Here is a 27578-nt window from a genome sequence, read left to right as displayed (position 1 = left end):
AATTACAATTATTCGTTCTAATGTCAGTGCTAGTCTTATTTAAGAAAGGCGAGCAAACCATACAGAGTAGGTTTTGTACGATCTCTGTTATCGAGCTGACATCCTCCGGTTCCCTTCAAGACCAGCTGTGAGGGGGCGTTGTTGTTTCATGACATTAGCACGCCCATTCTTGTCTGTCACCCAATCAGATGAGCGGAAAAGTTGCCGCCGGTTTAGGCGCCAGCTTTGGAGACGCATGACAACAAAACCATTTTATGGAAACTACGACGACTCTGGAGTTTGGTCTGAAAATAACGGTTGTGTGGTTAAGTGAAATGCAATGATATGTCTTACGTCTACTGCAACCACGTATCTTAACCGTCTATGAACAGGCACCGTAGAAAATGCAACGCTCCCTTTGGTTGCTATGGTGGTAACGTGAACTCAACGTTAGCATTGCACTTTACTAAGCTAACGACATTTAACCAGTCTGTTGGCAGGCGAACGCTATTATCTTCCATATTGTAGCGCTGCTAGTGTTATTTATCTTAGACAACGTGCCTAGTGAAACAAAGTGGATTTTACTGTGGTCGTGGTGAGTATCTAATGTTAACGTTACCTGTGTTATGACTTCCTGGTGGAAAAGTTTACTATCGATAGCATGCATGAATGAGCCATCGTTAACTAACGTGAGCTGAGCCGAGCCGAGTTGGCATAGGATTTCATTGATTTGCTGGTTTAGTAACGTTACAAAAAGTCTCTGTCACTACTAAACTCAATTAGCTTGCTAAGTTATTGTTGCCAAGACATTCAAAAAGCAAATGTAAGAGCCATGCATAACTTTGTCTCTTATCATCTTAGTTCTGATAGAAACATGGCCAGTTGTCCTCCTAAGTTAGAATTCAAGTTAACGTAGATGCTAACTTTAAACGTTGACGATGAACTTTAGTTAGTTACCAAGACAGTGTGAAGTTTTAAGAATCTATTTTTTGGACTCTCTTATAACTCATTTGTCGTTGTAACATACCGCATGTTGCCAGTTGTGTTGAATGTAACTTACTTTTTTTTTGTCAGCTAGCGACAGGGCAGTTAATAGCTAGGACAGCTCGTACATTTATTTGCTGGACTTGGACTCAAACCTCCAGGCCAAGACATGCATGTTAGCTGTAGACAGCTACTGTTGGTGTGTACATAGAGCTGTTGTTAGTCAGGCAGCTGACACGTCTCCCTGTCATACTCAGGCACTCGGTTGAAGAGGTGCATCCTCAGCACCAATCATGTCTATAGACTTCGACAGCAACGCGCTGCAGACCCAGCATGAGGAGGAGGAGTACGATCCGGAGGACTACGCCAGAGAGCAGGAGGTGGGTGCGCTTAAACTCTCAACTTGGAGTTCATGTGTGCCCTTGCAGCAATCCAGACGCATGTAGTGGTTTAGCGTAGACGCAGACTGGAGCTGGGAGGTAGATCTAGGGAGGTTTTTGTGAAAAAGATCTTGGCCTTGGACTAGCAGTATGGTCCATAATTGCGGAATTGTTCAGTAAACAGTTATTATGTCACCTTATCCCCTCTTTGCCCATCTGTTTTGTTTAAGCTCTTTTTTCCCCCATCTGTTGTGTTTGGGGCCGATGCTGGGCCACTGACAGCCTTCCGCCTTGTGTTAATAATAATACAGGTGAGAGAGAGAGAGACCCCCCAGAGGGTGGAGGTGTGTGTATGTGTTTAAAACAGCAGTGAAACCAGCCTGGTAGAGCCGTGCTGTGACTCATTCACTGGTAATGTTGCTGAGCTGCACTCTGGACCTGCACTGTTATTGGTGGAGTAGGACTGCAGGCTGGCGGGCGTGTTTCTGCTCTTTCTTTCTCTCTCTCTCTCCTGTCCCACATTCTGTTCACTCTCACATGTGGAGCACAACTCATCTGGGAAACTCAACTTCGCTGCTCTCTCCTGGGAAACTTCGCTGCTCTCTCCTGGGAAACTTAGCTGCCTCTCCTGGGAAACTAAGCTACTCTCTCCTGGGAAACTTAGCTGCTCTCTCCTGGGCTTCGCTTATCTGTGGACACCTACACTGAAAAATAGCTTACAACTGAATATACATGGCACCCGACTTGGCCCATCTAAAGTGGCAAACTGAAGGACTCTGTTGGTAGCTGTGTTTTTAAACAGTTACGGTATATGAAGTTGTGTGAGTGTTTTCTGGAAGCTGTGGTATGTATGGGAACCAAAGGCTCTGGTGGGAACCGGAAGTGTTGTGTTTAATCAGAGCTCTTTCTGCTCCAGTTAACACCAATGTATGGTCTGACCTGCCCTGCCCAGTGGGGTGTACGGCTGGACCCAAACAATACACACATGAGCGGATTTAGCGCACCGGCCGCCACTCATGCTGCCTGCTGCGCATGAGTGCCAGTCTGGTCTGCTCTCGCCGCTCTGCCTGCCACTCTGCGCCCTCCGCCTCACCACGCCGTGCAGCTCGCTCTGCCCCCTCACAGCCGGTGGGTGAATGCGTGTGCCGGGAGGCTCGGCTCTGGTGGAGGAGTCCGTGCGGGAGGTGCTTCTCATCCGGAAGTCTCTATGGGAAGTAAGTTAGTCAGTCTCATTGTGGCCTCAGTCTGATCTGGTTCTGGTCTCAGCTCAGCATCCTGTGTGTGTGTGTGTGTGTGTGTGTCGGGGTGGGGGGCTGCTCCACGCCTGGCTCTGACAGTCTGACAGAGTGAGGGGTCTGAGATTAACGCTTTGGAGTGGGAGCTGTGTGTGTGTTTGTGTGTCGGGGGGTGGGAGGGTTGAGGCGGGGTGGGGTGGCTGCTTCACGCCTGGCTCTGACGGAGTGAGGGGTCTGGAGAGCTGTGTGTGTTGTCTGGGTGTTTTGATTGCGTTTAGGATTGTTTAGGATCTTTTCTGGCCGTTGCTATGGTGAACATGACACTCTGTCTTGCTGCTATGCAACAGGTTAGCACAGTACTTGCGGCTATGCAACAGGTTAGCACAGTACTTGCTGCTATGCAACAGGTTAGCACATTACTTGCTTAAAAGTGTGTCAGAGGCAGTATGTGTGTGTTATTTCTCAGAAGCAGTATGTGTGTGATGTGTCTGAGAGGCAGTGTGTGTGTTGTTTCTGAGAAGTTGCTCGTTCCATGGTATTAACCATTTTACATTATAATGCATTCTGTTATGAGTCAATATTGACCATGCCCTTTTTGAAGATGTGGAATATTCTTTCTTATGTATGTATGTGTGTGTGTGTGTGTGTGTGTGTGTGTGTGTCTGTGTGTGTGCGTGTGCGCGCTCATTTACAGCTCCACAAGCTCCTGACGGACCTCCCAGATGACATGCTAGAGGACAGCCGTGACTCCTCCCCCGAGCTCAACGACTCGCCCTGCAGTAACCATGGCAATGGCAACAGGTACATAACACAACATTCAGCCCTAAGGCCTTGGCACCGCTGCAGGGTTGTGTGATCCGTTTCCTGCAAACAAGCCTAACTGGCTCTCGCCATGTGTCCGTCAGGCGGAGAGTGAAGTGTGTCAGGGGAAGAGTTGTATAAGGAAGCGTAACTTGTGGTCTTTGACTCAGTTCCACAGTCTTTTGAACTAATGAACACTCCTGTGTTACTACTAGTGTCCTGTTGCCCTGTCCCTCCACTGGTGTTTGGTGTGTGTGTGTGTCTGTGTGTGTGTGTGTGTGTGTGTGTGTGTGTGTGTCTGATGTGTGTGTGTGTGTGTGTCTGTGTCTGATGTTTGTGTGTGTCTGATGTGTGTGTGTGTGTGTGTGTGTGTGTGTCTGTGTCTGATGTTTGTGTGTGTCTGATGTGTGTGTGTCTGTGTCTGATGTTTGTGTGTGTCTGTGTCTGATGTTTGTGTGTGTCTGATGTGTTTGTGTGTGTGCGTGTGCATGTGTGTGTCTGGGTCTGGTATGAGTGTATCTGGTGTGCTTTTGTGTGAGTGTGTCTAGTGTGTGGTGTGTCTGATGTGCGTGTGTGTGTCTTGGTCTGGTATGAGTGTGTCTGGTGTGTTTTTGTGCGAGTGTGTCTAGTGTGTGTATGTCTAATGTGCGTCTGGTGTGTGTCTAGTGTGTGGTGTGTCTGATGTGTGTGTGTGTCTTGGTCTGGTATCAGTGTGTCTGGTGTGTTTTTGTGTGAGTGTGTCTAGTGTGTGTATGTCTGATGTGCGTCTAGTGTGTGTTTGTGTGTGTGTGTTTGTGTAAGTGAGGTTTGTGTAAGTGAGGCTGCATTCATTTCTCTCTGTGCTTCAGACCTCAGCACGCCTGGAACGGGCAAACTGACTGGACCAATCAGAGACCCCCAGCTCTCACTGAGGATGTGAGTTTTTCAAACCTATCTCTATTTATGTGTTTTATATGTCTAAATCTTACTTTGAACACTTTGTGTCTCTCTGACTGGTTGGAACATTGTTGTTGTGTGGAAATTGGATTGTTTGTTGGGTTGTTTGTAAGTCTGGCTGAAAATACTTTGTGGTCATCAAAACGGGACAAAAATCCCAACTATGAAATCAAAAATGATGTATTGGCTTTAGGCCAGGGGTGGGGAACCTTTTCGGGCTGCACTTTTTTTTTTCGGATTTGGCCAATTTGCCCCGGGGGCCAGATCAAACAAAGGTTCCCCACCCCCTGTTTTAGGCTTATGATGGTGTGTAAAGTACAGCTCGCCCTGACAGCACTGTGCTGGTGTGTGTGTGCTGGTGTGTGAAGTGCCGCTCTACTTTTCCCCGCAGAACTATGAGGACGAGGGCTCGTATCATCAGGACTACAGCTATGAGAACGGCCCCGGCCCACTGGGCCAGGGGGGCGTTCAGGGGTACCCGTACGAGCGCGAGGGGTACCCCTACTCCAGCACGGGGCCTGAGGAGTCCTCCTGCACCAACGACTTCTCCATAGACAAGGGATACGAGCAGGAACCGTACTCCCCCACCAAGCACCCAAACGACCAGCAGAACTACAACCAGTACAGGAACCACTTCCAGGTTAGGGGATCTAATACAGGAACCACTTTCAAGTTAGGGGAACTGGGACTACCTGAACCTTTTCAGGTTAGGGTATCTAATACAGAAATCACTTTCAGGTCAGGTAATCTAATACAGGAACCTTTTCAGGTTTGGGAAGCTGGAACTACAGTAACCTTTTCAGGTTAGGGGATTTAATAAAGGAACCAGTTTCAGGTTAGGGAACCTAATACAGGAACCACTTTCAGGTTTCACGTTAGGGGAACTATGAGTTTTAGTTACTGGGCTTCACCATAACATACGATTCTACTGTTCCTTTGTAACTGTGTGTGATTTTTGTGTGTAGAATGTGGACAATGGTGGGACAGCAGAGAAGATGCCCAATCACCATAAGGCCACTTTCCAGCCCCGCCAGCCCTCCCAGATGTTCAACCCAGAGGGGCATCAGAACGGGCACCTCCCGAACGGGCACCTCCCGAACGGGCACCTCCCGAACGGGCACCTCCCGAACGGCCACCTCCCGAACGGCCACCTCCCGAACGGCCACCTAGAGCAGCTGCAGCGGGACTTTCTGGACTCCAGACAGAGTGAGTGACCCCTCAGTGGGCTCTCAGTGGGCCTCAGCCCCAGACCAGCCTGTCTCTGTTCTCTCCACAAACATCTCACTTTGTCATCTTGTTTGTGTGTGTGTGTGTGTGTGTGTGTGTGTGTGTGTGTGTGTGTGTGTGTGTGTGTGTTTGTGTTTGTGTGCGTGTGTGCAGACACGCTGGAGGGCCAGCAGTTGGCGCAGCTGCAGGTGCTGCATCAGGCCCAGAACAGACAGCTGGAGGAGCTTGAGCGCAAGATGGAGGACAGCAAACGCAGCATCCGCTTCCTGGAGCACCAGCTCGCCATCGTCAAGGGTAACAAAAATGCAAAAATGCGCACACACACACACACACGTACAGGAAAAAGAAATACCTTCCTTGCATACATATGTGTTTCTGACTGCATGTATGGGTGTGTGTGTGTGCGTGTAGATGAGAAGGAGGGTCTGGCAGTGTCTTTGAAGGAGTCGTCTCATGTGCTGGAGGAGAGTCAGAGCAGAGAGGCTCAGCTGCAGGCCAGCGTCACCGCCCTGGAGCGACAGATACACACCCTCACCGAGAGAGACCAGGAGGTAACACACATACACACACACACACACACACACACACACACTCACTCTTACATGCACAGTCAGAAACACACACACACACAAGTGTGCTCGCGCGCACATGCACACACATATACACAAACACACACACACACACACATACACGCATACATACACGCACAGTCAGAAACACATGCATACATGCACATGAGCACTCTGTTCAAAACCGTTGCATTCAAGTCGACTCTGCTAAGTTCTTATCATCTCAATCCCCATATAAATGGAAAAATCTTTCCCCAGACTCTAAAAGGCCAGTCCCAAGGAGAAAAAGTATCACTTTGAAACTTAAACACACGTGGGGAAACTGAATGGTCTATGATGAGGTAGCCCATTCGGCTAATTTGTTTACAATATTTCCAGGCTTCAACCAGTGCTGCTGACAGCTGAAGCAGTAAGAGACAGAAAGAGGTAGAACGAGCTGTTGGAGCTTAATGTAGCTTAATAGTAACAGCACCTAGTCTATAATATCGGCATAATGTGTGCTGTCATGAATAAATAATCAGAAATACAGTTTTTTACATCAATAGTTTATATAACAATATAATAATAATAATAATATAATATTATAGGCTACATAGCCCAGTATGCCCCTCTCCCCAGTCAGACACCTTAACTAACATATTTCCTGCGGCGTGCATGCGTGCATGTGTATGTGTCCTTACGTGTGTGTGTGTGTGCGTGCGTGCATGTGTGTGTGTGTGTGTGTGTACTTACGTGCATGCATGTGTGTGTGTGTACTTGTGTGTGTGTGTGCACGTGTGTATGTACTTATGTGTGTGTGTGTGTGTGTGTGTGTACTTTGTGTGTGTGTGTGTGGGGGTAGAGCCAGAAGAAGCTGTGTGTGGCCGAGGCGGCGGTGGACAGCATGCAGCAGCAGATGATGGAGATGTGTCGCTCAGACACACTCACCCGCGTCCGAGAGCAGCATGACCGAGACACACACGCATTCCGGGAACAGCACGAAGCCAGGGTGCTCAGCCTGCAGCAGATGCTCGACTCACACACACATGCCCTGCAGGAACAGGTAAGACACACACACACACACACACACACACACACAGGCCCTGTAGAAACAGGTGAGATGCACATACACACACAGATACTGCAGGATATACATCTTGTCTATATATTAATGTGTTTCTGTGTGTATATCTGACTGTGTGTGTGTGTGTGCATATCTGACTGTGTGTGTGTGTGTCAGACGGAGCTGGGCCAGCGGCTGCGTGAGCAGGTGCGTCAGCTGGAGCGTCAGCGTGAGGAGGAGCAGGTGGAGAGAGCCTCCGTCATCAACGCCCTCACACAGCGCCTGGAGGACAGCCAGAAGCAGTGTGCCAAGCTGCTGCACACAGGTGTGTGTGTGTGTGCCCGCGTGTGTGTGGGTGGGGTGGGGGTGGTGGAAGAGATGCTGGAGATAAATGTGATTTTTACGTGTTAATGCATATGTATGTCTGAGTGTTTGTCTCTCTCTCTTTGTGTGTGTTTGTTAGAGGCTAGAGAGATGAGTGTTTGGTTTTGTGTGTATGTGTGGGTGTACACAGATGCATGTGCACCATTGTGCCTTCAGGCCTGTGGTTCTTTGGACTGAGAGAAAGAGAAAATACTGTATATGTTTTAATTAGCCCAGGTGTGTGTGTGTGTGTGTGATGTTTGTGCATGTTTATTCATGTTTGTTTATTTATGTGTCCACACAGACACACACACACACGGGTCAGTGGTCTTTCACTCTCACTCTGTGGTGCTGTTGAGTGAGGGAGGAGCTGTGGGCCTCTCTCTCTCTCTCTCTCTCTTTCTTTCTTTCTTTCTTTCTCTCTCTGGCCTACTTCTGCCTCTCACACACACACACACACACACACACACACTGTTCTGCCTCTCGCAAGCACATTTTAAAAAAGAGGTAGATTAACACAAATAAAAACACACTTCCATTTTAGATAGATTAGTCATCTGCATTCATGCAAATGCAAAGATGAGGATGTGGGTTCATGGAAGAAGAAAGGACGTTAAAGACACAAGGAGACAGAGTGCAGTGAAGGAAAGTGTGTGTGTGTGTGTGCGCGCAGTGAAGGAAAAAGGATGTTAAAGACACAAGGAAGGAGAGCTCCCTTTCATCGGAATCCTGGACTGTTCCGTTAATAAGGATTAGCTGCTCTGTGAATGTGAGAGGTTGGAGAAAATCTGTGTTAAGAATTCCATCATCAAATGTGAAGTCTTAAAGAAAAATTCCGGTATTTAGCACTTTGAGTCTCTTTTCTGGTTTGTTTTGGATGAAATAGAGTGGTGGACACCGAAATTTTGACGATTGGTCCTGTCTCGACTTTTCTGACTCGTTTTGAATCGCCTTTACTGCTTCAGAATGGCTGCCTACAGGCATGCACAAACATGTCCTTAAAACAACCCTTAACGTTAGTTGTGCTACTCACCGAGTGGTTAGTGGTGTTCGCGCAAATATATCAGCGCAATGTATGATTTCCAGCTGTCTTATTTGCTATTGTGGAACTATTTTTTTCAGACACCACAACCGCGTATAAACTTCCGCTCAATATTTGAGCATGAAGTGTAGACGGTGGCGCAGTAATATCAACGTGCAATGAGTCTTCCAACAGAAATCAATGGGATTTTCCAAAATGCCAAATAAAACACGACAGAAACTGTATTTCGCTATGCAACGAACACCGCTAACCATTCGGTGAGTTGCACAGTTTTGAAAAAGAATGTTAAGGGTTGTTTTAGGACATGTTTGCATGCCTGTTGCAGCCACTCTAAAGTAGTCAAAGGCGATTCAAAATTAGTCAGAAAAGTTGAGACAGGACCAATCGTCAAAATTTCGTTGCCCACCACTCTAGTTCATCCAAAACAAACCAGAAAAGGGACTCCAAGTGCTAAATACCGGAATTTTCCTTTAATAATGCCATCATCAAATTTCTGGGGAAACGGAATCAGAGAACGCAAATGAAATCTTGAGAAAAGACTTCAAAGAAAAACGTTTTGGGGTTCCTCCACAGCGTCATATAAAAACCACTACAATACGTCTTTTAGCAGCTAGATAACTAGATACGTTTTGGGGTTCCTCCACAGCGTCAGATAAAAACACTACAATACGTCTGTTAGCAGCTAGATAACTAGATACTTTTTGGGGTTTGTTGGACTGTTAAAAGAAGAGATCAATGATAGAATGTCTTCAACTACAACCTTTTTGTGAATGTATATAAATGTGTTCATATTAATCTGTGCATATTAATCTGTGTGTGTATGTGTGTGTGCCTGTGTTATTTTATTTATTTGTGTATTAATCTGTGTGTGTGTCTGTGCGCGCACATTTTTCCGTGTGTGTGTGCAGGCTCGGTGCAGGAGATGAGTCAGATGCAGATGAGACTGCAGCAGGCCCAGTCTGCCAAGAGCATGAGCGAGGAGATGAACAAAGCACTGCAGGTGGGGCTGTGTGTGTGTGTGTGTGTGTGTGTGTGTGCGTGTGTGCGTGTGCGTGTGCGTGCGCTACTGAGCATGTGTGTGTGTGTGTGTGTGTGCATTGCTGTGGTGGTTTGGTGTGTGAATGTGAGCCCATAATCAGGGCCCCATAGATGCAGATTTCTCATTAGCAGTGAGAATTGATGTGTGTGTGTTGATCCAGATTTCTCATTAACTCTGTGTGTGTGTGTGTCAGGAGGAGCTGAGTGAACTGAAGGATCAGATCCGGCTGTATGAGTCTGCAGTGAAGCTAGGGGTGGTGTCCCTGGACAGCGGGGGCGACTGGGACAACCAGCTGTCCGACTCCTACGCAGAGCTGGGCATCAAGAAGGTCAACTGGAAAAAAACACGCATGCACAGGTACCAGGACCACTCCCCCAACACACACACACACATACACACACACACACAGACACGCACGCATGCATGCACAGGTACCAGGAACACCCCCCCCAACACAAACACACACACACACACACACATACACACACACGCATGCACAGGTACCAGGAACATGCCACTCTAAACACACACACACACACACACACACACAAACAATGATCGTTTGCTACTCACTTAAGTAGTACGTTCATATTGTGTACCTTACTGGCTGAAATACCCCCTCTGCCCCTGTGTGTTGTGTTCTGTTGCCCCTCCTCAGCACCCCGGCGCAGGGTGAGGGTGTGGAGCCGAGTGAGGTGGTGCGGGAGCTGCGGGCGGAGCTGCAGCGCTGTCTGGCCAGCCTGAAGGACAAGCGCCAGCGTATCTCTGACCTGCAGCACGACCTGCACGTCACCCAGGAGCAGCTGCAGCAGCACAGCGTGCACACACACTCCAGCACCAGCACCTCACCGGTGAGCGTGTGTGTGTGTGTGTGTGTGTGTGTGTGTGTGTGTGTATGAGATAGAGAGAGAGGGTACGGCAAAGCCCTTAGAATTGCACATTGGCACATGGCTGGAGTGTAAATCTTGTAGCTTTGCTTATGTGTGTGTGTGTGTGTGTGTGTGTGTGTGTGTGTGTGTGTGTGTCTCAGGTGGCCTGATTGGTCAGATGGCCTGTAGAGAGGCTGTGATCAAAGTCAAAGTCAAAGTCAGCTTTATTGTCAATTTCTTCACATGTTCCAGACATACAAAGAGATCGAAATTACGTTTCTCACTATCCCACGGTGAAGACAAGACATATTTTACCAATTTAAGTCCACAGACAAACATAACATTCAAGTAAACAAAAAAGTAAGTAAATAAGTAAATAAGAGGGCACATATAATAATGAAAAAAAAGAGCAGCAAAATTTGGTTGAAATTGTGCATAGACAGTCAATAAAATACTAGTGCAAAGTCAGGCCAATAAAAAAAGGCTTGGGTAGTTCTGTTTGACCTAAGTAATAAAGAAAGTGGCATAGTGGTGCAAGTTATGTAAGAGCAGCAGAAGTGTTGTGTTTTCAGGACAACAACACCAAGTTGTAAAGTGTACAAGTGTGCAAGTGTTCAAGTGTGCAAGTGGAGTAGTGCAGTGGCCATTGTGGGTTCAATGTCAGGATGTTATGTAGCTGAGGGTGGAGGGGGGGGGAGGAGGGAGAGAGTTCAGCATCCTTACAGCTTGGTGTATGAAGCTGTTGGTGAGTCTGGTAGTCTTGGGAGGCGCGGAGGGCTTCTGTACCTCTTCCCAGAGGGCAGTAGATCAAACAGATTGTGGCGGGGTGACTTGCATCACTCACAATTTTAGTCGCTATACTTGGTGGGTGAGGTGGAGTGGTGTAAATGTCCTTCAGGGGAGGAGTGAAGCACCAATAATCCTTCCAGCTGTGTTCACTATGCGCTGCAGGGCTTTCCTGTTGTATTCAGTGCAGCTTCCGCCCCACACAGCAATACAGCTGGAGAGGATGCTCTCAATGGTGCCTCGGTAGAATGTGGTCATGATGGCTGGTGGAGCACTTGCTGCAGCCTGAGTTTCGCTTAGGAAGTACAGGCGGCTGAGCTCTCTTAGCCAGTGATGCAGTGTTGGTGGTCCAGGAGAGGTCTTCACTGATGTGCACCCCCCAGGAATTTGGTGCTGCTCGCTCTCTCCACCACAGCACCGTCGATGGTCAGTGGCAGGTGTTGGGTGTGACCTCTCCGGAGGAAGTCAACAACAATCTCTTTGGTCTTGCTGGCGTTCAGCAGGAGGTTGTTGTCCCTGCACCACGTGGTCAGATGGTCGACCTCCAACCTGTAGTGAGTCTCAGTGGCCCTGGTGATGAGACCCACCAGAGTTGTGTAGTCAGCAAATTTCACTATGTGATTGTTGCTGTAGGTTGCAGTGCAGTCATCGTCAGCAGGGGTGAAGAGCAGCGGACTGAGCACGCAGCCTTGGGGGCCCCTGTGCTCAGTGTGATGCTGCTTGAGGTATTGTTGCCAACACGTACTACTTGGGGCCTCTGACAGAGGAAGTGATTGGTCAGATGGCCTGTAGAGAGGCTTTGATTGGTCAGATGGCCTGTATGCCCTACAGTAATAAAGTCTCATTGTGGTGTGTGTGTGTGTGTGTGTGTCTTGCAGCTTCACATGCCTTTACAGTAGATTTCCTGTAGAGACCAGAGGCTTTGATTGGTATTTGAAGTCTCAGGTGGCCTGATTGGTCAGATGGCCTGTAGAGAGGCTGTGATTGGTCAGATGGCCTGTAGAGAGGCTTTGATTGGTCAGACGGCCTGTGTGCCCTACAGTAATATAGTCTCATCGTGGTTTGTCCTGTGTGTGTGTGTGTGTGTGTGTGTGTGTGTGTGTGTGTGTGAGTGTCCAACTCATCATAGCATCTCCTGCGTGTGTTTCCTGTAGAAGGGAGACGGAAGCCTCCAGAAGCCTGCGGGAGCAGCAGCAGCGTCCTCCTCAGATCTAACTCTGCTGCAGGAGGAGCGGCAGCACCTGCAGGACAGAGTGGAGGTCAGAGGTCAACCCCGCCACACTCACCTCTCTGTGTGTGTGTGTGTGTAGCCTGTCTGTATCCGTCTATTTATTTGTAAGTAAATGGAAGAATGCTGTATTGGTTTGTGAGTATGTTGTAAAAATGCCTTTGTGTGTGCGTGCGCATGCGTGCATGCCTGTGTGTGTGTGTGTGTGTGTATGGTTTTGTGTGTGTGTGTGTGTTTGTGTGTGCAGGTCTTGGAGAGGCGTAATGCGGAGCTGAAGCAGAGCGAGGAGAAGGTGAAGGCGGCCAACTCTGAGCTGTGCTCCAAGATGAGGGAGATGATCCAGGAGCTGGACCAGGAGAAGCAGGAGGCAGAGGAGCGGTGAGGAGGAGGGGGGTACAGATGGAGCAGGGGGAGGTGTTCAGGGGGAGGTGTTCAGGGGGAGGTATCCAGGGGAGCAGAGGGAGGTGTTCGGAGGGAGGTGTTCGGAGGGAGGTGTTCAGAGGGAGGTGTTGCTGATGCCCCTGACACCTCACAACTTTCAACAGGACCCCTGGGCTTGGCCCTGTGTCTGCTCATTAGTTTACTATGATTGGCCAGATGCTCTCTCTCTCTCTCTGCCTCTCTCTCTCTCTCTCTCTGCGTGTGTGTGTCCCAGAGACCAGGGGAGGAAAGCTCCCTGCTGATGCAATGACATCTGCCTAATGCAAGGTTGTGTGTGTAGGTATGAGCGGACGCAGCAGCAGTTCCGTGATGACGTGGTGAAGCGTGTGAGTTCGGAGCTGACCCAGGAGCACCAGGCTCAGATGGAGGAGCTGAGGACCCAACACCAGCAGCAGACCCAGGCCCTAGAGTGAGTCCACTAGCTGCAATAAAGATATCCCTTAACGCTCTCTTGGGTGCAGGGGAGTCATGTGTGTGTGTGTGTGTGTGTGTGTGTGTGTGTGTGTGTGTGTGTGTGCAGGTCTAAGCTGTGTGAGCTGCAGGGGGAGATGGTTGCAGTACAGGAGTGCTACATCTCCATCTGTAAGGAGAAAGACCGGCTGGAGGAGGAGGAGGTATGTGGCCACCCAATGCTCTATGCTCAGTACTATGTACCATATATATCATCCTACCAGATGTCTTCCACATTTTTCAGGCCAAGGACTCCTTGGCTGATAGAGATATGGCAGAGCGACCTTGAAATCTCTCTCCCTTCTCCTCTCTCTCTCCCTCCCTTTCTCCCTCTCCCGCTCTCCTCTCTCTCTCTGTCTCTGTCTGTCTTTCTCTCTCTCTCCCCCCCCCTCTCTCTCCCTCCCTCTCTCTCCCTCCCTCCCTCAGAGTAAGAGGCAGCAGGCGAGTGAGCGTGCTGTGGAGCAGCTGCGTGCAGAGCTGCAGAGTGAGCACCAGGGGGAGCTGTCGCGCCTCAGGAGCCAGTGGGAGGCGGAGCAGCAGGAGCATCTCCAGAGCAACCTGGCCTCGGCCCAGCAGAGCTGGCAGCAGCAGCAGCAGGAGGTGGGATGGCACGATAGCACTACAGCACCTCGACACCTCAACACCACTGCACTGAGCGTAAAACACATGACACATGGAGCACTGTATACAGTCAGGTCTGTCAGTCGCACTGTAATTTCTTATCCTTTCTTGGGGCAGCCGTGGCCTACTGGTTAGTGCTTCGGACTTGTAACCGGAGGGTTGCCGGTTCGAACCCCGACCAGTAGGCATGGCTGAAGTGCCCTTGAGTAAGGCACCCAACCCCTCACTGCTCCCCGAGCGCCGCTGTTGATGCAGGCAGCTCACTGCGCCGGGATTAGTGTGTGCTTCACCTCACTGTGTGTTCACTAGGTGTTGAGTGTGTGTCACTAATTCACGGATTGGGATAAATGTAGAGACCAAATTTCCCTCACGTGATCAAAAGAGTATATATACTTATACTTATATCCAACGAGAGGCATTTAGTGAGTGTCAGTACTCTAATACAGTTAGTGGAGGTCAGTACTCTAATACAGTGCATTTAGTGGATGTCAGTACTCTAATACAGTGCGGTTAGTGGAGGTCAGTACTCTAATACAGTGCGTTTAGTGGAGGAGTCGGTACTCTAACACAGTTTAGTGGAGGAGTCAGTACTCTAATACAGAATTTTTAGTGGAGGAGTCAGTACTCTAAAACAGTGCGGTTAGTGCAGGTCAGTACTCTAATTCAGTTTAGTGGAGACGTCAGTACTCTAATACAGTACGTTTAATACAATGTGTTTAATACAGTGCTTTTAGGGGAGGAGTCAGTACTCTAATACAGTTTAGTGGAGACGTCAGTACTCTAATACAGTACGTTTAATACAGTGCGTTTAGGGGAGGAGTCAGTACTCTAATACAGTACGTTTAATACAGTGCGTTTAGGGGAGGCTCTCTGGTGTATTTATTTTCCCCAGTGGCATGTCTGTGGCCTGTCTCCTGGTGTGTGTGTGTGTGTGTTGTGTTCAGGTGGAGCAGGTCTGATCCCGTGTGTGTGTGTGTTTGTGTGGTGTTCAGGTAGAGCGGTTCTGATCCCTAATGTTTGTGTGTGTGTGTGTGTGTGTGTGGTGTTCAGGTGGAGCGGGTCTGATCCCTAATGTGTGTGTGTGTGTGTGTGTGGTGTTTAGATGGAGCGGGCCTGATCTTTAATGTGTGTGTGTGTGTGTGTGTGTGTGTGTGGTGTTCAGGTGGAGCGGGTCTGATCCCTAATGTGTGTGTGTGTGTGTGTGGTGTTCAGGTGGAGCGGGTCTGATCCCTAATGTGTGTGTGTGTGGTGTTCAGGTGGAGCGGGTCTGATCCCTAATGTGTGTGTGTGTGTGTGTGTGTGTGTGTGTGTTCAGGTGGAGCGGGTCTGATCCCTAATGTGTGTGTGTGTGTGGTCAGGTGGAGCGGGTCTGATCCCTAATGTGTGTGTGTGTGTGTGTGTGTGTGTGTGTGTGTGTGGTCAGGTGAAGCAGGTCTGATCCTTAATGTGTGTGTGTGTGGTGTTCAGGTGGAGCGGGTCTGATCCCTAATGTGTGTGTGGTGTTCAGGTGGAGCGGGTCTGATCCCTTATGTGTGTGTGTGTGTGTGGTGTTCAGGTGGAGCGGGTCTGATCACTAATGTGTGTGTGTGTGTGTGTGGTGTTCAGGTGGAGCGGGCCTGGTCTGTGCGTCTGGAGCGCGCGGTGGAGGAGGAGCGGAGGCGGCGGGCGGCGGTGACCCAGGAGGGGGGCTGCCAGACGGAGGCTCGGGAGGAGGTGCAGGCCCCCATGGTCCCTCGGGAGGAGGTGCAGGCCCCCATGGTCCCTCGGGAGGAGGTGCAGGCCCCCGCGGTCCCTCGGGAGGAGGTGCAGGCCCCTGCGGTCCCTTGGGAGGAGGTGCAGGCGCAGCTGCAGGAGCAGAGGGAGCGGCTGCAGAGGGAGGCGCAGGAGGAGCAGGTGGCGGCCGTGAGGAGGGCACAGCGGGAGCTGCAGCAGAAGCACCTCAAGGAGGTGGCCAAACACGTGGGTGTCCATTGCACGCACACACACACACTGGTTAGCGCTTCGGACTTGTAACCGGAGGGTTGCCGGTTCGAATCCCGACCAGTAGGCACGGCTGAAGTGCCGTTGAGCAAGGCACCTAACCCCTCACTGCTCCCCGAGCGCCGCTGTTGATGCAGGCAGCTCACTGCGCCGGGATTAGTGTGTGCTACACCTCACTGTGTGTTCACTGTGTGCTGAGTGTGTTTCACTAATTCACGGATTGGGATAAATGCAGAGACCAAATTTCCCTCACGGGATCAAAAGAGTGTATATATACTTACTACGCACGCAGGCACGCTTACACACATGCATATATTCACACACACACACAGGACCGGTAGCATCCCACCCAGTGCAACTGGGCTGTTTCTGGCCAGGCGCCCCCACACTCTTCAGGGTCCCCAGTGACTCAGCCTCTGAGTGGACGTGCGCTCCACTGAGTCTGTTAGCACTGAGGCGTGTGTGTGTGTGTGTGTGTGTGTGTGTGTGTGTGTGTGTGTGTGTCTGAAGTCACCTGTGTTGGCAGCTACACTCATCCTCTGAAGCACTCAGGAAGTACTCAAGGTCAGTCAGGGTAACACAGAGACACACACACACACACAGATCACATCCCAGATCTCAGGGACTAAAGGGCATATAGTTCTCAGCTCAAGGGCAAACTCACTCACTTGCTCGCTCACTCACTCACTCGCTCGCAGTTGGGAACCCCTAGTCCCCCATCCTGCCGTCTCTGAAAGATAAAGCTCACACTCACACACACACCTCATTTCTTTTCTGAGATACTACCTTAGGTTGGAACTGGTGAAGATGAGGAGTGAAGAGCCCTTAATAAGCATCTGTGTGCTGGTCTGTGCCATCATGAGCCCTTAATAAGGGTCTTTGAGCGCATCTGCCCCTTCATAAACCCTTAATAAGCATGTGTGCGTGTGTGTGCGTGTGCGTGTGTGTGTGTGTGTGTGTTGGTCAGGTGGAGGGGGCCGTGTCCAGGGCTCATAGCCGCTGGCTGGAAGAGCTGCCCACACAACCGGAGTACAAGGCCAGACTGCAGGCTGAGAAAAGCCAGTGGGAACAGCACACACACACACAGGTGCAACACACACACACACACACACACACACAGGTACAACACACACACAGGTGCAACCCACACACGCACACATACAGGTACAACACACACACATACACACAGGTGCAACACACACACAGGTGCAACCCACACACGCACACATACAGGTGCAACACACACACACACAGGTACAACACACACACATACACATTACATTTAAATTACATTTTAATTTATTTATTTAGTGGATGTTTTTATCCAAAGCAACTTATAAAAGCATTCAAGCTATACTGTAGAGGAGTCTTTAGGAAACAGTTACTACTACAGCAATATGCTACTACCAGAAGATGAGAGTGCACAAGTTTAAATACTAGTGACACAAACACACACACACACAGGTAAACCACACACACGCACACACACAATATCTGTGCTTTCCCATGACTATGATCAGTGTGTTTGACGGAAGCGTCTCCATCTCTTTGTTGCTTTTGCCTCAGATCTCCGCTGCTGTAGAGGCTGCAAAGGACCAATGGGAGGAGGCCGCGCAGGCAGACAGGGCGGAGCTGGAGCAGAGCAGAGAGCGTATTGGCCAGCTGCAGGAGGAGGTGCGCTCCCTTCAGGAGGAGGCGCGCTCCCTGGGCGAGCAGCAGGAGGCGCTGCTCGGAGCGGAGCTGGCCGCGGCCCGCACCTCCTGGACCCGCCGGCAGCAGGAGGAGACGGGCCGTCTCCAGAACCAGCACCAGACCCAGCTGGAGCAGGACCTGCAGCGGGCCAGAGAGGAGGCGCAGCAGGAGGTGAAGGAGGGCCTGCAGGAGGCGCTGCAGCTGCTGAGGAGAGAGGGGGAGAGGACAGAGGAGAAGAGCGACTGCAGGAGAGGGGGGCTGAGGGAGCTCTGCAGGGAGGCGCTGGCTAGAGCTGTGGCCATCGCCCGCCAGGACTGGAGCAAGGTAAACCCCCCCTCACTCAAGGACATCCAGCAGCACAGCACTGCTCTGGCCCCAGGAAATACACCCTATGATGAGCTGTGGCCACTGGGAGAAGGACCCTGCTGAAGTGTGTGTGTGTGTGTGTGTGTGTGTTGCCTCCATGCTGTGTGTGATCCTTTAACCCTGTGTGTGCGTGTGTGTGCGTGTGTGTGTTTGTGTCCAGAGGAGTGAGGAGAAACTGAGGCACGTGCTGAAGGAGATGCAGGAGCGACACCAGAAGGAAATTCTCCAGCTGCAGAGTATGTCTGCTCACACATCACACTCAACACTCAACACTGCTGCTCTACCAACACTCAACACACAACACTGCTGCTCTACCAACACTCTACCAACACACAACACTGCTGCTCTACCAACACTATACCAAATCTGATACTCCACCAACACTCAACACACAAAACACTGCTGCTCTTCCAACACTCAACACTGACCTCAACACTCAACACTGATCTCATCACTCAAATCTGTAGCTACGAAACATCTGCTGTCCCACTCTGCTGGTTGTGTTGACTGAATTCGAGCCCATGTTGTGGTGAGTCTTGCAGGTTGCGTGCTGTAGTGGTTGGAGTTGATGATTATGTGTATGTATGTGTGTGTCCAGACTCGTCAGCGGAGGGCTTGGATGTTCCGTGTGTCAGTAAGCGTTGCTCGGAGACGGCCTCCCGACTGCAGAAGAAGACTCAGGAGCTGCAGAGGCAGCTGGAGAAAGCCTGCAGACAACTGCAGCAGACCACCAGAGACCACCGCACCACCCTGCACACACTCACAGGTACCACACACACACACACACAGACACCCCTCACACACATACTCACACAGGTATCCTTCACACACTCACAGGTACCACACAAACACACACAGATACACACACATATGGACAACAAACAAGGCCCCAAACACACACAAGATCTTGGATCCCACAAATGTTATGGCACTGGAGTTGCTGTGCAGGCTGGCTCCTAATACCAATCCTCAAAAGCTGTTTTCTTACTCCCAGTACAGTACAGACATTCAGCACACACAGTACAGTACAGACATGCAGCACACACAGTGCAGTACAGACATGCAGTTCTATGTGTGTGTGGGGTATGTGTGAGTGTGTGTGAGGGGTACCTGTGTGAGTGTGTGTGAGCGTGTGAAAGATACCTGTGTGAGTGTGTGTGTGTGTGTGTGTGTGTGTGTGTGTGTGTGCTGAAGAGAGGTGTTTCTCCAGAGAGTGTGTGTGTGATTAATGCCTGATATGTATTCGGGGATGAGGCTCCCACTAGATTGCCGTAGTTCCTCTCCCGCGCCTTTCCCATCAGCCTCAGGAGGGACTCCAGTCTCGTGGTGCTCTATTCATCAGATCTATAAGATCAGATTAGTTCACAGAACTGGTGAAAAATTATCTTTTAACACAGTGGACAGAAACTGCTACTTGTGTGCTGCGTGATGCCTGGTCTGATCAGATATGGTGCAATTTATGAATTAGTTGTGAAACCTCTCCCCTCAGAGCTCAGAGAAACTGCTGCCTGCGCAATGGAGTCACTCTGAGAGGTTTGACGAAAGAATGGAAAACCACAGGGGAGGAGAGGAGAGGGAATGAGGGGAGAGGAGAGAGAATGAGAGGGGAGGAGAGGAAGAGGATAATGATGAGGAAGGGGAAATTAACAGATAACTAATATGTATGGATCCGAAGACGCCAAACTAAGGCTTTGGGGAAAGTCAGTGATGCTTAAAATCGCAGGGACAAAACTGAATGTATATATTCCATAGGAACTTCAGTGGGGTATGATGTATGGAAACTGCTTATGTTATAGTCAGTGTGTGTGTAACCTTTGGTTACAGTGATCATGCAGATGCTTGCCCAGTGCTCCACTGGAGAGGGGTCAGTTTGGTTAAACATCTTGTGGTGATTGTGTGTGTGTTCTCAGAGGAGCACGAGGAGGTCTTGCGACAGGAAAGGGAAGCCCATGCCAAGGCTGTGGAAGAGGCCAAAAGATCTGCTCAGGAGGAGTGAGTACTACACACACACACACACACATGTGTACACACACACACACACACACACACACACACACAAATTGGGTTTCGGGGTCATTTGAAATAATTTTGGTATCAACTTTTGGTTGGAGTCGAAAAGCTCACGGTGTGGCGTGGAGGAGCTCTGTGAGTTGGGCTTTAGGTGTTGAGTTGGTTGGGGGTTGGAGTGTGTGTTGTGTCTGAGGTGATCACTGACACAGCCTGTTTGTGTGTGTGTGTGTGTGTGTGAGTGTGCAGAGGTCATGGCGGTCAGAAGAGCCTCCAGGCTGGCCTGGAGGAGATGAAGGAGCAGTACACTGGCGCGGTGGAGAAGATCAGAGGTATGACCCCAAACGCTCACACACACACACCAGTGAGCGGAGCGCGAGCGAGCGAGGAGCAGAGCGGATGGAATTTTGTTGGACATTCTTGTTGGACGTTCTACATTCAGAGGCCGGAGCGGCCGCTCTGTTCTGCTCCAATTTCCCTCCGATACCGCTCACACCACGAGTCTGAGGCATGCCCAAATCCACCCAGAATGAATTTCTTCCTAACAAAACCAAGACCGTTAAAACTGGTCATCGAAGCTTGTTGATGGGGATGGAGTTCGCTAAATATTTTAGAAAGTAAACTGAAAGTCATGCAAGTTCACTATTTCTACATTTAGCCTTCTATTTAGCCAGGCCTCGGATAATAGCCGGGGTCGTGGTCGATTCGGACAAATAAAGGGCGGTCCCCAAATACAAGCCAGGGTAATAATTGCCTACCAGTAGGACTATCAGTCCACGAGCACTAGAAGACATTGTTTCGATTTAACTCAATGAAATAAGAGCTCATCTCTTTATATTGTTGGCTGGTTTAATACTGTTGCCAATGAAAAGTCGTTGTGGCCTACACCTTGGGTCTCCAACACGTTGCTCTCAAGCTCAGTCGCTTGCCGCCCCCTTCTGAGCTTGCAAGAGGCTGAGAAAAAGTAAATTAAATCCCAAACCAAACCGAAAGTCGCTCCAAACGAAACGCATGTCTCACAATGAAATGCACGTAAGAAATAAAGGCCTGCCTCGAATATAAGCCCGCCCCAAATAAATAAGTAAATAAAAGACCCTGGCCATAACTTGAGGATTTACGGAGGTACTAACAATGTACTGTAGAACAATGTAGTGACACTGTTCCAGTGAGTAAAGCTTAAATTTGGAATCTAAGAAGACATTTCGCGGAAACACGAGGGTGTGCTACGGGAACACACGCAGAGCAAAGAAAAACGTTGTTCGTTGTTACACTTGTCTATGTTTTAAAATAAATGTTCTATGAGTGAAACATACAGGTGCTGGTCATATTAGGATATCATGAAAAAGTGGATTTATTTCAGTAATTCTATTCAAAAAGTGAAACTTGTATAATGTATACATTCATTCCACGCAGACTGATATCTTTCAAGTGTTTTTTTCTTTTAATTTTGATGATTATAACTGACAACTAATGAAAACCCTAAATTCAGTATCTCAGAAAATTAGAATATTGTGAAAAAGTTCAATATTGAAGACACCTGGTGCCACACTCTAATCAGCTAATTAACTCAAAACACCTGCAAAGGCTTTTAAATGGTCTCAGTCTAGTTCTGTAGGCTACACAATCATGGGGAAGACTGCTGACTTGACAGTTGCCCAAAAGACGACCACTGACACCTTGCACAAGGAGGGCAAGACACAAACGGTCATTGCTAAAGAGGCTGGCTGTTCACAGAGCTCTGTGTTCAAGCACATTAATAGAGAGGTGAAGGGAAGGAAAAGATATGGTAGAAAAAAGTGTACAAGCAATAGGGATTAACTGCACCCTGGAGAGGATTGTGAAACAAAACCCATTCAAAAATGTGGGGGAGATTCACAAAGAGTGCACTGCAGCTGGAGTCAGTGCTTCAAGAACCACCACGCACAGACGTATGCAAGACATAGGTTTTAGCTGTCGCATTCCTTGTGTCAAGCCACTCTTGAACAAGACACAGCGTCAGAAGCGTCTCTCCTGGGCTAAAGACAAAAGGGACTGGACTGCTGCTGAGTGGTCCAAAGTTATGTTCTCTGATGAAAGTAAATTTAGCATTTCCTTTGGAAATCAAGGTCCCAGAGTCTGGAGGAAGAGAGGAGAGGCACAGAATCCACGTTGCTTGAAGTATATTTGAAATATATCAGTCTGTGTATAATGAATGAATATAATATACAAGTTTCACTTTTTTTGGAATTGCTGACATAAATCAACTTTTTGATAATATTCTAATTATATGACCAGCACCTGTATTGCCTATGCTCTTAGTTCTTTAGGATTTAAGTTTTCTGTTTAAGGTGACAATTCGGCTTGTAGATTATTTCTCCCTTTTTTAAATTGGAGCGAGCGTGGAGCGATTTTACTGGAGCGGGAGGATTTTTAAGTGGAGCGGGGAGTGAAATTGAGCAGCTCAGCTCACCGCTCAGCTCCGCTCACTAGCTCTGACACACACACACACACACCAGTACCTCTCCACTCACAGCCTGCGTCCACACACACACACAAGCTACACTACACCTAACACTTGCAGTTGTTTGGAGAAACAATGTGCTGCTGGTCTGGCTGAGTGGATGTAGTTAATCATGCTGGTCTGGCTGAGTGGATGTAGTTAATCATGCTGGTGTGGTGGTGAGTGGATGTAGTTAATCATGCTGGTGTGGTGGTGAGTGGATGTAGTTAATCATGCTTGTGTGGTGGTGAGTGGCTGAGTGTTCGGATACATACACTGTGTGTATACTGTACTGTAGTGGCTGCTGTGCATCACCCAGGTGGGTGTTACACATTGGTGGTCATTAGCCCTTTAGGCGCCTGGGTTAAAAAGAAATTGGATTTTTACATCAAAATTTCAAAAGGCCATGGCTTGAAAGTGGTCAGAGATAAAGTCCTACTGTAAATGTGAAAATCATTGAGTATGAACAAAAGTTTATGAAGGGGTTAAATTTACCCATCTAATTTGCATATTATGATGTCACTGGATGGCAACCACTTCGAATTATGCACCTTTCAGTAAATACTGGATGTTGAATATATTTGAGCAGTTTTACTTTCTTTTTTGTCATTTCACCCACATAACAAATGAACAGGAAAACAGTCACATGTAAACCAACAATAGTAAACTATTACTATAACCACAAACCCTATGCTACTATACAATAAAGTTGCCTGGCCAAATCATCTTTGTAGTTCTTCAGAGCCCTATTTTTACTACCCCTACCACGTCCATTACGGACACTATCATCACTATTACCACTGGCACCTCCAGCTATGTTGGGCAGAGGGTCGAAATAAGCATGGTATGCCTAGTGGACACTGTCGTATACGCGCAAACACGCACCATTCACAGCACCGTGACCACCGACGCACCGTGACCATCACTGTCAATAGATGATCGATCATATTCTCCAAAAGGCAGATATTCTCCGTCAGAATTGGAATAGGTGAATAACAGACTCATGACTTTATCACACGTGAACTTTTTTTTCAACTTTTCGCGATGGAAGTGCTGTGGGCCGTAGTTCTGCAGAAATTGAAGCAGAACTACGGCCCACATCGCTTCCATGTCATTACAAAGAAATGCACGTCTACTTCCTGTTTCTCGCGTGGTAATACAATAACTTCCTGAAAACTTTGTACAAATGAGATGTGTTTGTCTGTTTTAATCAGTGACGTTGTTGGTCGCAATTTTGCGACTTTGGCGGTTGGAGGGTAAATGAGGTTCAAGTGAATAAGTATAAGTATAGTGTATATATACTCCTGTGAGGGAAATTTGGTCTCTGCATTTATCCCAATCTGTGAATTAATGAAACACACTCAGCACACAGTGAACACAGTGAGGTGAAGCACACACTAATCCCAGCGCAGTGAGCTGCCTGCTACAGCGGCGCTCGGGGAGCAGGGAGGGGTTAGGTTCCTTGCTCAAGGGCACTTGAGCCGTGCCTACTGGTCGGGGTTCGAACCGGCAACCCTCTGGTTACAAGTCCGAAGCGCTAACCAATAGGCCATGGCTGCCCCAATTAGAATATAAGCGATATTTACAAATGCAGTGTGTTCTGTGTGTGTTTGTGTGTGTGTGTGTGTGTGCAGGGGATATGCTGCGGTATCTGCAGGAGAGTAAGGAGCGTGCGGCAGAGCTGATCCGTGGGGAGGTACAGAGGGAGCGCCAGGAGACGGCCAGACGCATGCGGCGATACTACCTCACCTGCCTGCAGGAGCTGCTGCACGATGGGGGGCACGCCAACGGGTGAGGGGGTGTAGGGGGGGCACAGCAGAGTGGGGGCACGCCAACCGGTGAGGGGGTGTAGGGGGCACAAGAGCGGGTAAAGGGGAGTGAAAAGTGAGAGGTTGAGGAGTGGGGTTTGCTTTGCTTATTACTTTAGGTGGGAGTTTGAATAGAGAACAGAGAAAAAGTCAGAGGACTTGAGTCTTTCCACATCGAAATGTAGGTAGACTAGCCAGTCAGAAGACTTGAGTCTTTCCACATTGTAAAGTAGTTAGACTAGCCAGTCAGAAGACTTGAGTCTTTCCACATTGTAAAGTAGGTAGACTAGCCAGTCAGAAGACTTGAGTCTTTCCACATTGTAAAGTAAGTAGACTAGCCAGTCAGAAGACTTGAGTCTTTCCACATTGTAAAGTAGGTAGACTAGCCAGTCAGAAGACTTGAGTCTTTCCACATTGTAAAGTAGGTAGACTAGCCAGTCAGAAGACTTGAGTCTTTCCACATTGTAAAGTAGGTAGACTAGCCAGTCAGAAGACTTGAGTCTTTCCACATTGTAAAGTAGGTAGACTAGCCAGTCAGAAGACTTGAGTCTTTCCACATTGTAAAGTAGTTAGACTAGCCAGTCAGAAGACTTGAGTCTTTCCACATTGTAAAGTAGTTAGACTAGCCAGTCAGAAGACTTGAGTCTTTCCACATTGTAAAGTAGTTAGACTAGCCAGTCAGAAGACTTGAGTCTTTCCACATTGTAAAGTAGTTAGACTAGCCAGTCAGAAGACTTGAGTCTTTCCACATTGTAAAGTAGTTAGACTAGCCAGTCACACCTTTTTATTTGTTTTATTTCTCTTTCCATATTGTAAACTGTAATCTCTATAAATGTCAGTGTCTCAGGGACCTCAGGACGACTACTTGTGGTCAGTTGAAATTGAACTAATGGGCCCTGGTGACACCTGAGCTGCGTCCGGCTGCTGGTTATGCATTAACACTGCTGTGATGTGTGTGGTGTGGTGTGATGTGTGGTGTCTGTGATGTGTGATGTGTGGTATGCGTCTCTGAAGCTGGGCTGTTGATGTGTGTGATGTGTGGTGTGATGTGTTGTGTGTGTGATGTGTGGTGTGCGTCTCTGAAGCTGGGCTGTTGATGTGTGGTGTGATGTGTGGTGTGATGTGTTGTGTGTGTGATGTGTGGTGTGCGTCTCTGAAGCTGGGCTGTTGATGTGTGGTGTGATGTGTGGTGTGCGCCTCTGAAGCTGGGCTGTTGATGTGTGTGATGTGTGTGATGTGTGGTGTGCGTCTCTGAAGCTGGGCTGTTGATGTGTGTGATGTGTGTGGTGTGTGATGTGTGGTGTGCGACTCTGAAGCTGGGCTGTTGATGTGTGTGATGTGTGGTGTCTGTGGTGTGCGTTTCTGAAGCTGGGCTGTTGATGTGTGTGGTGTGTGATGTGTGGTGTGCGTCTCTGAAGCTGGGCTGTTGATGTGTGTGATTATGACACCGCTGTCCTCCCGCCCTCCCAGCGCTGCTGAGAAGAAAATCATTAACGCAGCCAGCAAACTAGCCGCCATGGCCAAAGTCTTGGAGACGCCCACGAACAAGAAGAAACTCGGCAAGAGCCAAACCGCCCAAGGTGTGGGTGTGTGTGTGTGTGTGTGTGTGTGTGTGTGCGCGCGTTCAGTCCATGGGTTTTAATGTTTGCCCCCTCCACAGAAAAAAAAAGAGTAAAGAATGTTGTTATTTTTGTTTATTAGTATTAGTAAGAATGCATTATTATTGTCCTGTTTGTATAAACGTGTCTGCCAAGTCAACTTCAACCTATTAATGACCTTTGACCCCTGTGTGCAGAGGAAGCCAACCTCATCAGTGTTCCAGGCCAGACTCCCAGAGTTCCCTCTGGCCTGGCCCCTACCTCTGCGCTGGGAGACCCTGTAGGAGTAAGGCCTCAGGCCCTGGCCTGTGTCAGAGAGGCTTCGGAGAGCAGTGGCCAATCAAACGCTTGCGCCATCTCGGCCCCAGAAAGCAGCAGCCTGCCCAGGGGCCTGGGGGACCGCACGGCCTCAGAGAGCAGGGGGGCCCCCAGAGAGCAGCCCCAGGGCCTGAGGGGCCCCACGCCTCCACAACTGAAGCCTCCGGCCTCCCAGAAGCCCCCCATGTCCGCCGCACCCCTCCTCGTCCTCGGCGCACGGCGGGCGCCAGAGGGCAGACGCCAGCCGGGCACACGTCACCCTGAGGAGCCAGCACAGGGAGCGGGAGAGAGAGAAGGAGCCACCGCAGCAGCGTCCACGCCGCTCTGACTCGGATCCAGGGAGGCCCACTGACCTGCAGGCCCACTCACACCTGCACCAGGAGGCCCACTCACACCTGCACCAGGAGGCCCACTCACACCTGCACCAGGAGTCATCCTTCGCCCAGGAGCCTCCGGTCAGGGACGGGGGCCAGAGTGAATGGAGCATCGCCATTGCTGGCTCGTACTTGCCCCCGCACACACACACTCTCAGTAGCAGCGCTGGCTCCTACCAGCCCGCACACACACACTCGCACACACACGCACTCACACTCAGTACCAGCGCTGGCTCCTACCTTCCCCAGCGCACACACACTCCTGTAGCAGACCTGTTTGGGCCGCTGTCTGCGTTAGGGACGGAGTTTGACGCGTGCGGCAGCTTCCTGGGAGACGCCACTGACTCCACCATCTACAGGCAGATTGTTAAGGCGACGTCGGGCCTCCCGGAGGGGTCGGGCCGACTCGCTCCTAAGAGCCTCTTCTCCGAGCTGAAAGGGCCGCAGCAGGACAGCGGCTTCAGCAGCCCCCCCTCCCAGCTGAGGAAGAGACCTGCCTGAGGAGACACACACACACACACAGTCTCCACTTTGGACCTCTCATTCGGTCTTTCACAAGCTCTGCTTTGGGCTGTGTTGGCAAGCCAGAGCGGAGATCTGTTTTTATATTTGTTTACACTCACCAGAGGGGGGGGGGCTTGAGGAATGTGAAGTTTGTGTCAGAATCAAGTGCCTTGTCTGCATAAACTGGTACACTGGCCCTCCAGAGTGCAAGAATTGCTTTTATTGTATTTATGATGTAAAATAAGTTTATTCATTTTAAGTGTTCTTCCATTTGTTTTTATACCAGTCGCTATGATTTGTGTTGGATCCCAGTCTGTTATCTTCCCCAATTAAATGTTTTTTGTTTTTTTATACCAGTTGCTATGATTTGTGTTTTGGATCCCAGTCCGTTGTCTTCCGTAATTAAATGGCTTTTATACAGAAACGTGTGGTGTGCATTTAATGTGACGCAAATTGATCA

The 27578-nt window shown here is 49.3% G+C and overlaps 1 protein-coding gene across 4 annotated transcripts; it reads left to right on the top strand.

The window, feature by feature from the left end:
* The first annotated feature begins 223 nt into the window (after positions 1-223).
* On the top strand, positions 224-26580 carry cep152 (centrosomal protein 152). 4 transcript variants are annotated; one of them, XM_048256570.1, is made up of 28 exons: positions 224-574; positions 1221-1343; positions 3273-3379; positions 4228-4294; positions 4707-4955; positions 5281-5521; positions 5696-5836; positions 5954-6093; positions 6953-7153; positions 7331-7478; positions 9467-9558; positions 9791-9954; positions 10256-10448; positions 12407-12511; positions 12728-12858; positions 13202-13330; positions 13442-13535; positions 13798-13971; positions 15598-15951; positions 16940-17059; positions 17539-17988; positions 18191-18266; positions 18629-18796; positions 19941-20022; positions 20287-20369; positions 24151-24307; positions 25795-25904; positions 26120-26580. In XM_048256570.1, exons 2-28 carry the CDS (start codon positions 1257-1259, stop codon positions 26566-26568), a joined length of 4512 nt encoding a protein of 1503 aa, XP_048112527.1. In that variant the 5' UTR covers positions 224-574; positions 1221-1256; the 3' UTR covers positions 26569-26580. The 4 variants fall into 4 exon arrangements, with proteins under 4 accessions (XP_048112527.1, XP_048112529.1, XP_048112530.1 ...); XM_048256572.1 differs by lacking the exon at positions 16940-17059; XM_048256573.1 differs by lacking the exon at positions 25795-25904.
* The last annotated feature ends 998 nt before the right edge of the window (positions 26581-27578 follow it).

This window comes from Alosa alosa, chromosome 11, assembly GCF_017589495.1.
Source record: "Alosa alosa isolate M-15738 ecotype Scorff River chromosome 11, AALO_Geno_1.1, whole genome shotgun sequence".
Lineage (NCBI taxonomy): Eukaryota > Metazoa > Chordata > Actinopteri > Clupeiformes > Clupeidae > Alosa > Alosa alosa.
The sequence above is the reverse complement of the archived record's forward strand: the minus strand, read 5'-3'. Positions and strand labels throughout refer to the sequence as shown.

Excerpts from the sequence above, each read along its gene's own strand:
- cep152 (XM_048256570.1), top strand. The coding sequence starts at position 1,257 with ATGTCTATAGACTTCGACAGCAACGCGCTGCAGACCCAGCATGAGGAG. Across the intron at positions 7,479-9,466 it reads TGCCAAGCTGCTGCACACAG|GCTCGGTGCAGGAGATGAGT; the intron begins GTGTGTGTGTGT and ends GTGTGTGTGCAG. Across the intron at positions 13,536-13,797 it reads ACCGGCTGGAGGAGGAGGAG|AGTAAGAGGCAGCAGGCGAG; the intron begins GTATGTGGCCAC and ends TCCCTCCCTCAG.